The sequence below is a fragment of the Cucurbita pepo genome, chromosome 5 (assembly GCF_057944985.1).
Source record: "Cucurbita pepo subsp. pepo isolate OVF chromosome 5, ASM5794498v1, whole genome shotgun sequence".
Taxonomy (NCBI): Eukaryota; Viridiplantae; Streptophyta; class Magnoliopsida; order Cucurbitales; family Cucurbitaceae; genus Cucurbita; species Cucurbita pepo.
Window position 1 is genome coordinate 15771507 of NC_141802.1, and position 12296 is coordinate 15783802.

Below are 12296 nucleotides of genomic sequence, written 5' to 3' on the forward strand. Positions count from 1 at the left end.
TCTATAATCTTAGAATTGAATGTAATACAACAGCCAAATTAACACGAATTTGGATGGAATGAATTCATAATAAAAGTTGGATGTGAATTCAACAAGAACATGGTCGAAAAATTTGAGGTTCTTCTGTTTATAGCAAGAGAAAAGAACTTCCTTACCTAAATTGCGTAAAAAAGTTGGATTTTTTGAATTTCTCCCTGCCCCAGAAGTGGAAACATCCATTTCATGATATTCGTCTTCAAATTCGAACTCTACCACCAGAAAAAAAGCAAACAAAAATTAACATTTATTAGTGGAGGGTACTCATTTTGAGCTGTGGATAGCGATCGCTTTCGGTAGCAAACAAATCAAGATAATAGTGGTGTGCTAAACATGAACCACTAACCAAGATCTTTCTTCTTCAGTACATGGCCATCAAAATACGCACAAAATGCACTTCAATCGTCCATCTATTACGTGGCCATGAAATTTCCACCACCACTCCCAAGAATTTCAGTGCTACAAGTCTCCTAAACCGACCCAATTTATCATTCAAAACACCCATCTCCATTTCTTCCTAGTTTAGCATCATCATCATCATCATCATCATCTTCTCTTCCTTTTACCTCTGCAAGTTCTTCAATAGTTGTGGCTTCTTCACTGATCCACCATGGTCATGACCAGATTTCACAACCCTTTTAATCTTTCCTCCTCTGGCTTATCAAGAACCTGTTTCCCAGTTCCAGTATTTCGGGATTCCCTAGTTAAGATTTCGCCAAGTCAGAGGAGCGTATGTAATTTTGGGGGTAAAACAGCATGTGGGCAGAGGAAGAAAGTATCCCAAGTGAAAGCCGCCGTCGCAGATGCACCGCCGGCGGAAGGGACGACCGGGGAAATAAACCGGAGCTTGCCGACGAAGAAGGCTCGGATACTAGTAGCCGGTGGTGGAATTGGAGGTCTGGTTTTTGCTTTGGCGGCGAAAAAGAAAGGGTTTGAAGTAGTGGTTTTCGAGAGGGATATAAGTGCCATTAGAGGAGAGGGGCAGTACAGGGGGCCGATTCAAATACAGAGTAATGCTTTGGCAGCTTTGGAAGCCATTGATTTGGAGGTTGCTGAAGAAGTTATGAGAGTTGGCTGTATTACTGGAGATAGAATCAATGGACTCGTTGATGGGGTTTCTGGAAATTGGTATGAATTCCTTTGTTTTGATTGATTATTCGTGAATCTATTGATACCCTTTAGAATCTGATACTCTCTAGAACGAACTTTCATGGATTAAAATTGGACTTACTTTTCAAAACTATGATTTAGCTGACACTATCATGTTAACATCTGAGACATTTGACCCAAAAAAGATGAATGATATATTGCAGTGTAAGATTTGTTGTCTGCTAGAAGTTATTGGTTAATTTGTCTTTAGATTAGGTGGATAAAAGTCCTTATTAAGCTCACCCGAAAGTTTGCCTTCAAAGCTTTTATTTACGTTATCGTCGTGTAGAAAGATATAGAGAAGTTTTACGAAAGAAGTTGAGATTGTTTCGTAGTTTTTAACTTTTGTTGGGCAGTATCACTATGCGTGAGGTTCATTGATATGTCACGCAGAAGTAAGAAGACTGTTCGTTAAGATAAATTTGGAATATGAACCTACGAACAAATGGGAATGAATCGGATTTGTTGTCCAACAAATGGAACTTATCACAAGATTTCCCTTCCTTACTCGGTTTGCTGAGTTTATTGCTATATATTATTTGAGATGCCAATTTTCAGATCTCTTTTACATGAAGAATATGTAACTCATTGCCAGGTACGTCAAGTTTGACACGTTCACTCCTGCAGCAGAACGAGGACTTCCTGTCACAAGGGTTATCAGTCGAATGGCATTGCAACAAATTCTTGCTCGTGCTGTGGGTGATGATGTTATTATAAATGATAGTAATGTTGTTGACTTTGAGGATAGTGGAGATAAGGTAATATCCCATCGCAGTCCGTTTCTTGTGCTTGCAAAAAACCGAGCTTATAGCTTCATGATAAAGAGTATGGTTACATGGTACATCTGTTTCTGCATTATGTGCCTTTAGGTGAAAGTGATTCTTGAAAATGGGCAGCAACATGAGGGTGATCTCCTGGTTGGAGCTGATGGTATATGGTCAAAGGTACTACTAATATATATTACTAGTTCTTCATGTTCTTAGTGATATTCATGTTGTATGATTTATGATATCAGGTCAGAAAGGGCCTATTTGGACACTCAGAAGCAGTATATTCTGAGTACACTTGCTATACGGGTATCGCCGACTTCATACCAGCTGATATTGAGACTGTTGGGTAAGATTAAACTCTTTATTGCAATGTATGTAGACAAAAGTTTTTGGTATTATGTTCTAAGACCTGTCTTTTGATTCGTATTCTGAAGGTACCGAGTGTTTTTGGGACACAAACAATACTTCGTTTCCTCCGACGTCGGTGGAGGAAAGATGCAGTGGTATGCATTTCATAAGGAACCACCTGGTGGCACTGATGCCCCGAACGGTATGTCTATGGTACCTTTTGTAATTGATTGAAATCATACCTCCTCTACTAGAGAGGAATAAATCTGTTCTTGAAAATATGTGAATCGAGATATCGATTTTCTAAAATGTTCTTAATTAGATTTATACCTCAAATAGTTAGCATGGTTAATTAAGGAGTATGATTCTCATGGTTAATTAGTGAAGCGTCAATTGATGAACAAAAAATAACAAGAAAGAGGAAGGAAGCACACGAACAAAATTATATTGGCTCGATAAAAAATGATCTATGTCCACTCAGGCCCGACACTAACGACAATTGTCTGATTCTCAAATGAATTACACGACTCTTCGTACCATCTTCTTTTTGTCTTCTAACAATAAAGCGCTGCCACTCGTTCTAGCTAACTCATGCTCAATGCATGATCCTAGGCACGTGCGGTTTACATGAGTTCTTACCACTCTGCTAACTAACTTATGATGGGAACAATACAAGATGATAATGACAACTCTACCATGATGTAGAATGTTAGGAGTTTCCGAGGGTCGTACTTTCTTGAATAACATTTGATCGGCTTCCTGGCAGGCAAAAAAGAAAGACTGCTCAAAATATTTGAAGGTTGGTGTGACAATGTTATAGATCTGATACTTGCCACTGATGAAGATTCCATTCTTCGACGTGATATATACGATCGCACACCCATTTTCACATGGGGAAAGGGTCGCATAACTTTACTTGGAGATTCAGTACATGCTATGCAGCCAAATATGGGTCAAGGGGGATGCATGGCTATTGAGGTTCTCATTTCCATCTCGAGTTTCTTGATTTATATCTTTTGATCCATACTAAGTTCGTTGCTGATAAGTTCTAGCGTCTATAAATGATCCGTCGCCTCTAATTCTTCTAGGACACCGCACATTGAAGTTTCTTCCTCTGTCACTCTTCTGCTGAAGTAGGAATTTCAAATGCGATAAAACCAGGTTAACGTGTCGTTATTCTTACCATTTATTTCTGGTGATTACAGGACGCTTATCAACTTGCACTTGAGCTGGATAAAGCATGGAATGAAAGCGTAGTCTCAAGATCTCCTATTGATATCGTATCTTCGTTGAAGCGGTACTGTTTCTGGCCTGTTAATATTTTTTTTATCACTTTTTTTTCCTTCTTAATTTAATTTTATTAATCGGTTTTCGAAATGATCATCCTAGTTATGAGAGTACTAGAAGAATTCGGGTTGCTGTAATTCATGGAATGGCAAGAATGGCTGCAACGATGGCTTCCACTTATAAAGCTTATTTGGGAGTCGGACTTGGCCCGCTTTCGGTAAGAAATTGATGGATAATACTAACTTCTATCTATAGATTTAACTTTTGTGTGAGGCAAGGCTGCATGGTATGACTAATGAGTTTCAATCAATCGTCTAGTTTTTGACACAGTTCCGAATACCGCATCCAGGACGTGTTGGTGGAAGGTTTTTTATCGATCTGGCAATGCCCTTGATGCTTAATTGGGTCTTAGGTGGTAATAGGTAAGTTCTTAAAAACTTCTCTTTCATCGTTCTTCTTTCGAAAGGAAGACGTATTTAGTGAAAACTTACACAGTTCAAAGCTTTCATTACACTCGAGAAGTTATTAACATACCGTAGAGAACGATGACACTCGAGAAGCTCTCTCCCACGAGTATGAATATGATGAGAAAAATTAACATAAGAAATCATTTTTCTTCTGCAGTTCAAAATTAGAAGGGAGGCCACCAGCTTGCAGACTCTCAGACAAAGTATGTTATCTAGCAATAATTCTTTATGATCAGTCTCATTTTAATTTTTTATTTATTTTCTTGAAATAATGTACCATTGACAACCTATGAAGGCGAATGATGAGTTACGTAAGTGGTTTGAAGATGACGATGCCCTGCAGCGTGCTATTAACGGAGAGTAAGCTCATGGTCCTGATTGTTCGTTTAATGTTAACTTTGCATCTGATCTTTGCATTAAAAACGAACGTGTTTTCTTATTAGATGGTTTCTATTACCGCAAGGAGACGAGGCTAGTGTTTCGCAGCCCATTCGCCTAAGCCGAGATGAGAACCAGGCCTGTTTTATTGGGTATGTCTTTGTGTTCTATTCTTTCTGTTGGAATAAAAAAATTTGGTTGCATTTGCTAAGGGCATTCTCTTATGGTTGCAGAAGTGTGGAGAGGGAAGTGGAGTCAGGGTTGTCAATCGCCTTACCATTGCCTCAGGTGAATTGATTATGCTTTATATGCTTGAAAAATGGGGAACGAAGCATTCATTATAAGGGTGTAGAAACCTCTTCCTAGTAGACGTGTTTTAAAACCTCAAGGGAAAGTCCAAAGAGGACAATAACTGCTAGCGGTGGGTTTAGGTTGTTACAACTGGTATCAGAGCTAGATACCGGGCGGTGTGCTAGCGAGGACGTTGGGTACCCATGGGGGTGGATTGTGAGATCCCACATTGGTTGGAGAGGGGAACGAAACATTCCTTATAAAGGTGTGGAAACCTCTTCCTAGTAGATGCGTTTTAAAGGGAAGCCCGAAATAGAAAGTCGAAAGAGGACAATAACTACTAATGGTGTGCTTGGGCTGTTACACTACTGGGGTTCGAAAGTTAAATCAATCTTACTAACTTGTTCCCATTATCCTTCCGAATCGCAGGTTTCAGAAAAGCATGCCCGTGTCCATTACAAAGACGGGGCGTTCTTCTTGACTGATCTAGGAAGTGAGCATGGTACCTGGCTCTCTGAGTAAGTACATTTTATGAGGCATCTCTAAACTCCAAAAAATAGAAGTCAGTCAGTGGCTGATGATATACATTTGCAAATACGATTGCAGTCACGAAGGACGACGGAGCCGTGTACCTCAAAATTTTCCAGTACGTTTCCATCATTCGGATGTCATCGAGTTTGGTTCTGATAAGAAGGTAATACGAAAACTTGAGCACGTTTTGTGCTTAGTCCTGAAACTTGTCTGGTCTACAACGTTGCATCAGTTGGTCGAGAATGAATTCGTGGTGTCGTAACGTTGTTATGAATTGTTTATATTTTTGAATAAATGCAGGCGGTATTTCGCGTGAAGGTGATGAGATCTGCAGTTGAAAATGATAAAGAAAAAGTAGAGCTCAAGTGATGAGGTTGTTAACTCTAGGAATATGTACATAATTTATTGAAAGCATTGGAGCACTCTAAATCTGCTGATTTTGAATGCAACAGATAGAATTGTATTCTCTGTAAAGATGCATGCAACTCCACAATGGATAAGTATTTTTAAAAAAACTACTCAATAAGTGACCAATATATAGTAGGAAAATGCGTTCACCCACAACGTGTATCATGGCGGCTGGTGTGACCCATTTTTTCATGATAATAGAGTTGGATGCATAATATTTCTATACACACGATCTACAAACATGCACATGAATCCACTTGGCGGGCTCGTTAGCGTACCTTCTAGGCTTGATTATGGGCTAGTACATGCTTGTGCTACCAACGGTCAACTAAAAGGAAAGAAACGTGAATAATATTATGGCATACGCATCTATACGTAACGCTGGAGAAGTAATCCATGTGAACATGATGTATTACGAGATGTAGATGTATATTATGGCCTTTGAGACAAACTAAATCAAACAAATACCCACAACTTTTTCTCATTTTGGAACAACTTCCATTTCTCTTCTTTTTTGTCTCTTTTTTCAAACCAATGCAAATTTCAATCTCGTTTGTTTCAAACTAATTTAACGTTACTCAATCATACCTTTTTCTCTTTTGACTTTTTTTTTTTTCCAACTTTTTTGGATTTTGTTGACTAATATAGTTTTCTTTTGGCCTTTAGTCGAGTAATGATTTTCGTTTCATTTAAACTTGGGATGTAGATTACTTTACAATTGCGAATTGCGAAATGTTTAATGACTTCAATTTTCTCGAATAGCTGGTGAATTTTTTTTCTTTCATTTTTGTGATGAAATTATAGTCCACCATAGAGACAACACTACATGTATGTAAAAAAATTCGTGTTTGTGTAAACACTAAAAGCACAAAAACAAGTTATGCTTGTAAAACACACTCAACGGTGTAACCTACAAAACGTTACAAATACATAATTGAAAGACACATATCTAAATGGTTCTATATGAAAAGACAAAGGGACCGAATCTTACTTATAGAGTTTGACCGATGAAAAGAGGGAAGAATAGGTTGAAGAGGTTGAGGCTGACCATAAGCCGAAGACGAACAACCCAAGGTAAAGATTGAAACCTGTCAAGTAAATGTTCTCGACGAGGCAAGTCAAAGGTTACAATTGTTGAATTTTATTCTCTAAAGACTCGTAATTAATGATTATTTTAATAATTTTATTTACAATATAACCTCCGTAAATAGAACTCTAGTTGAATTTATGCTCTAAGACCTTGGAATTAATTATTTAATTTTTAATAATAATTTTATTTACAATATAATATTATTTATGATATGTAATATTCAAGATTAATAATTGCATGTGGATAATATACAGGAGAATCATGTTTAAGTAATAACCCAAAGAGTCTATAATATATAAATAAGATTAAATATCTTATTTTGGTAATACTATTAAAACAACATATTTTACGAACAAGATCAACTAGGTTGTAATGATTATATTAATGGACGCAAATCTATTTTGAATTTTTTTTTTAGGAGGCTCCTGCATGTATAGGTCTTGTGTTCATCAGCGCTATGACACGTTGAAGCTATGTCATTAACGACGCCAAATTAGTGAGATTGAAACAAAAGAAAAAGACGAGATTGCAAAAGGTCGATAAGAAGAGAACTAAAATAAGAGAAATCGTTAGATTAAGTTATGGTAGATTCATATTTACCCTCGAACCAAAATCTTTCTCAAATACCAAAATTTTTTTAAAATAAAAAAGTAAAAAGAAAAAGAAACAATCACTCCACTTCCCTGTTGTCCCTATGCCTCAATCTGAGATAGATTTTCTCAAAAGAATACACTCAATTTTCCCTCTCTTTTCTTCTTCTTTTATCAAAACATCAATTTTAATTACAAATAAATTGTAATTTGTTTTCCACCATAAATACCAAAATGGTAATATTTATTGTCATTAATACTTTTATATACAAAAAAAAAAAAATAGGGAAATGTTTGTAATGAAATGACAAGAACGCGGCACCGTGGCGAGTGGCGCGTGAATCTCGATACTGTAATCTCAAAGCACAGTTACACGTACCCGTATACATATTAGTTAAGTAAAACTATGTTGTTTGTTATTTCAACCTAATAAAATCAAATAATGTCTTCTAATTAATTATTAATTATAAATACTTGTGACCATTTATTTTATTTATTTTGAAGATTTGAACCTCTCATCTTTTTACGAGAGATATGTATCTTAAATAATTGAGATAAACTTAAAAAGATACTCGTTCATGTTCTTTATTTAGATCGTATAAATCATGATTAGCGGGTTCTTCTTTTTAGTAAGTTAAGGTCAAAAAGGTAAGGTAGATTTAATTGGCCAATCATGTGAAAGTATTTCAATTTTATTCGATAACTATGTGAGTACAATATGCATTAATAGTATTAATGGTATGACGAAAGTTTAAATTTTAAACTATAAATGGAATTTAATCTAAGTTTAAAAATAGAGATTAATTAGAGACTATTTATAATTTGTAATTTAACGGTGAAAAAAAAAAGTAAAAAGTAAATAATTTTTTATCCTTTTGTATAAACTTTGTCCAAATAGTACAAACTCGTAATTTCCATATACCTTTTTTCTTTTTCTTTTTTGGTTTTTTCTTCCCTTTTACCTAAAACGAGGAAGAGGGGAAAAAAAGGGTAAAATACAGTTCGGAAATCGAATGCCTTAAACTTCGAAAATATATATATTTTTGTTTTAAAAAAGAGAAAAATACAGTCACGTATCATGACCGGGAAACCGACTCAGCCAGTTTCCCAATTCGCTCCACCAATTCCGCCGAGAGCTTCTTCGCCGGTTTCCTCTCCTTCTCCGGCCGAAAATCGAAGCCAAACGCCTCCGAAACCTCTTCGGAGCTCCACCCGGCCCGTCTCAACGAACCGGAAAACCGGTCCACTTTCAAAAGCAGAGCATCCAAAACCGCCTGGTTATCCAACATAACCATTTCGCCGTCGAAGAATCCTGATGCTGAGACATCCACCATCTCCGCCACCTCCGATTCACTCCACCCGCCCGATCTCAAAACTGATCCTAATTCTCCAATATACTCCCCAACCCATTTCGGGATTTCGGATCTTGGCAACTCGAAGAACCGATCCGGCGAGGAATTCGATGACGACGACGAGTTTCTCCGCCGCCGATCCACGGCGGCGTCGCTCCAAAACTCGACCCACCTCGGCGTTTTTACAACCCCTGAATCTAAACTCCGTCGCGAGAAATTCGTGGACGATCCAAAGGACTTCTCGGCGAGAGACCTCTGTTTCGAAAACAGAGGACCCGAATCGGAATCGGAAGCAGAGCATCGAAACAGAGACTCCCGTTCGAAGAAATCGGACAAATCAAAGCCACAGCAAAGAACTCGACTCTCATCGACAAAAAAGATCGGATTCCCGGCCAAGGGCGGGTTGCAGGGAATGTAGCAATGGTTGAAAATGGGTATCAAAACAGGAGCTCGTTTAAGCGAATTTCTCGCAACCCGTAAGGCCTTTTCCGGTTCCGCCGGCCTGGGACCCCAAGAGCGAGACCAGAGAGTGTTTCTAGCGATTTGGAAGGAAATTGCAGCGATTGGGAGGTCGAGGGAGGACCGAAGATGGAGGCGTGCACCGGAGGAGCGCCAGTCAGGAAAACCGGGGCCAACGGGGAGGCCAGCGGAGAGAACTGCCCGGAGATCAGGAGGAAAGGCGAAGCGGAACTCGGCCTCAGCTCGGGCGAATTCCGCATCAGAGAGACCGGGTTGAACGTCGACGCCGGAGTTTCGTAGATGGGTGAGGACTTCATCGGCAAGAGAGGAGAAGGAGAGGAGACCGTTGCGGAGGGGGGCGGAGGAGGCGGTGGAGGTAGCGGCAGCACGGGCGGAAAGACGGCGGAGGCCGGCGAGGTGGGCCGGGTTAAGACCAGTCATTCTCCGGTCGACGTCGACCATTGGTAATGGGTAAACGTGCGATTGACTCAGGGGCGGACTGTGAGAGAGAGAGAGAGGAAGAAGAAGCAGAAGAAGAAGAAGACGATTAGTGCTTTTTTAGGAGAGAAGTTTTGATGTATAAAAGTGATTTTGTGGTTATTTATATAGCATGCTTTCGAAGTAGGGCCCACTTCAGATTTTATTTATTTATTATTATTATTATTTTTTTAAATTACTTTTTTCATATCTTTATTTATTTAATTTATTCTAGGCTGTATTCATTCTGTGTCTAGTATGTTTATTAGTTAATTTATTTAGGAAAAATAATGGCGTTTCAAAAAAAAAAAAAAAAAAAAAAGGAAAAAATTATAATGGGTGGTAAATTTATTAAAAATTTGAATTTTTTTTTTTTTTTTTTTGCAATATCACCATTTTCTTTTTCTTTTAGATTAAAATATGCCATTTTTATTATTAATAAAGTATATTTTGATATACCATAAAGTATATCATCATTTTTGTATAATTATATCGTATAATTTATTATTGAAGATCTAAACCGAAATAATTTCATCATTTTATTTATTAGATATAATATTTTTCTATAAATATTTACATTTGTGAAATTATACAAAAATATTTTATTATTTAGATTAAAAAGCTCAATTTATTTGTTTATTTTAATGGTTTCTTTTTCAAGGAAACAATCCGTTTATACCTCTAAATTTTGGAGTTGGACATTTAAAACTCAAGACTATTAATTACTCCTTTATTCTTAATTTTAATTTTTTTTATAATATTACGTCATTTCTATACACTAATATTATTGTTTTATGGATTAATAAAATTTTACTTTATTGAGAATTTAATTTTTCTCTATGTTTTCATACTAGTTTATGAAAAAGGGAAAAGGAAGATATATTTATTATTATTATTATTATTTGAGTTCTTCACCTCCTTGACGAGGATGGCAGGCCTAGCACCCTGTTCTTCAGCATGTTCATTCCGGTCGGTGAACCCCCACAGGATACCCATGAACTCTACACTTACCTTATGCCACAACCAACAATTCTACGCCAATAGCTGGGCCTCCATCACCCCTTCTCCCACCCTAGACTCTCCCACAACTCTTCAGGGTTTGTGACCCACAGTTTGTTCGTGTGCTGGCAGGTTGGACGTCTTCTCAGCACGGACGACGACATGGCTAGCCTTAGATGACATCGTGCTAGCCTAGCATGCAATCGTGATTGATCTATTTATGGCATTCACGTCTAACATGGTTTCGTTTCTCTAGCGTAAACGATGTTATGTTTTATGTTTTGGTTTGAAGATACTTTTAGAATTTTAGTTCTTTTACTTTCTGTGAACTTTTGCAACGATCAAACTATGTTCGAATTTTGGCTGTCATTTCTGTAACATCTATCGTTTTAACGAATGAAAAATAGTTTAGTACGCAAAACTAAGAAAAGTGCTCTAATCAAAATTAAAAAGAAAAAAAAAAGAACAAAATAAAAATTGAGAAAGTGTTAGGTTAATGGTGGGAAGACTTCAAATTGGCGTACTAATTTACAACAATGATTCTCTTTCATTTAAAGATGAAATTTGAGCATTCGAGAGTTGAGCAGTCAAAGAGGGGCTCATTCCCATCGATCCATTTTTGTATTTGAATCTTCTATATTTCGTTATGTAATTAAATCTTGAATCGGATTGCCTCGTTTGTTTTGTTTTTTAATTTGATTTTTTTTTTCATTTAGTTTTGCGTTTGTTTGTCTATTTTTATTTTGATTTAAATTTTATGAGTTTTTCATTTTTTCATTTTTTATTTTATTTTACTCTTTTATTTGCTTTTAGTGTTTGTTTAGTCACGATCCAAGTTTTGAATTCTTGAAAATCCGCTATGACATATATGGAGTACAAACACTATTTTAAGACCGAAAGACTTCTTTATACTTACGAGAATTATCCTAGGGTCTTCTCATGGGCCATAGTGACTCAGATGTGCATTTATCGCAATGTTAACAAAGGACCTAGAAAGACATAAAACATAGAGCTAAGAGTACCTAAAACAATCCTTCCGTTATGAACTCTAGGAGGGTTAGAAGGCTACTTGGAGGAGGAATGTAAAGAACTCTGGTACATATGAGCATGAAAAGAGGTAGTTTACTATTCTTAAAGGGGTATGAACATGTAGTTTACTATTATAACTTGAAAATACGATATATGTGGAGTATAGTTTCCATTTTAAGACTAAAGGACTCCTCTATACTTATGAGATTTACCTGAAATCCTTTTCTATAGGCCACAATGACTCGAGGCACAAGTGCAAGGTTGACAAGGGACCTAGACAAACCTAAAACATAGAGTTAAGAGTATCAAAAACTCCTCCCGAGGGTTAGAGCACTCCTTAGAAGAGGTATATAAATAGGTACATATGGTCTAAAATTATGTTATAAAGAATAAGTACAACGAGAACATACAAGTAAGTTGTTTATTGAATATTTTTAATACTCACTGTTACTGCACTTTCTTTTTCAAATAATGAGTAGATGACTGGCCATAGTGAGACGTGCTGTAACGTGCAGCTGTATTGTGGACCCATCGACCCGAGTCTTGCCATTCGACATCAATTGTTGGAAGAGAAGTAAACGTAGCTCTTCATTTGGTATCCGAAAAATGTAGGGTTTGAGTTTGGATGAGAAGCT

General features: G+C 37.1%; 2 protein-coding genes across 2 annotated transcripts; one reads left to right on the forward strand and one right to left on the reverse strand.

Moving 5' to 3' along the window:
- The first annotated feature begins 380 nt into the window (after positions 1-380).
- ABA1 (zeaxanthin epoxidase (ZEP) (ABA1)) lies at positions 381-5890 on the forward strand. The gene is made up of 16 exons (XM_023677552.2): positions 381-1164; positions 1781-1943; positions 2055-2129; positions 2201-2301; positions 2390-2505; positions 3070-3281; positions 3509-3600; positions 3693-3807; positions 3909-4012; positions 4215-4260; positions 4353-4417; positions 4501-4587; positions 4669-4723; positions 5156-5244; positions 5333-5420; positions 5558-5890. Exons 1-16 carry the CDS (start codon positions 647-649, stop codon positions 5624-5626), a joined length of 1995 nt encoding a protein of 664 aa, XP_023533320.1. The 5' UTR covers positions 381-646; the 3' UTR covers positions 5627-5890.
- Positions 5891-8385: 2495 nt separating this feature from the next.
- Positions 8386-9709, reverse strand: LOC111795852 (uncharacterized). The gene has a single exon (XM_023678457.2). The coding sequence runs from the start codon at positions 9616-9618 to the stop codon at positions 8422-8424; it is 1197 nt and encodes a 398-aa protein (XP_023534225.1). The 5' UTR covers positions 9619-9709; the 3' UTR covers positions 8386-8421.
- Between the last annotated feature and the right edge of the window lie 2587 nt (positions 9710-12296).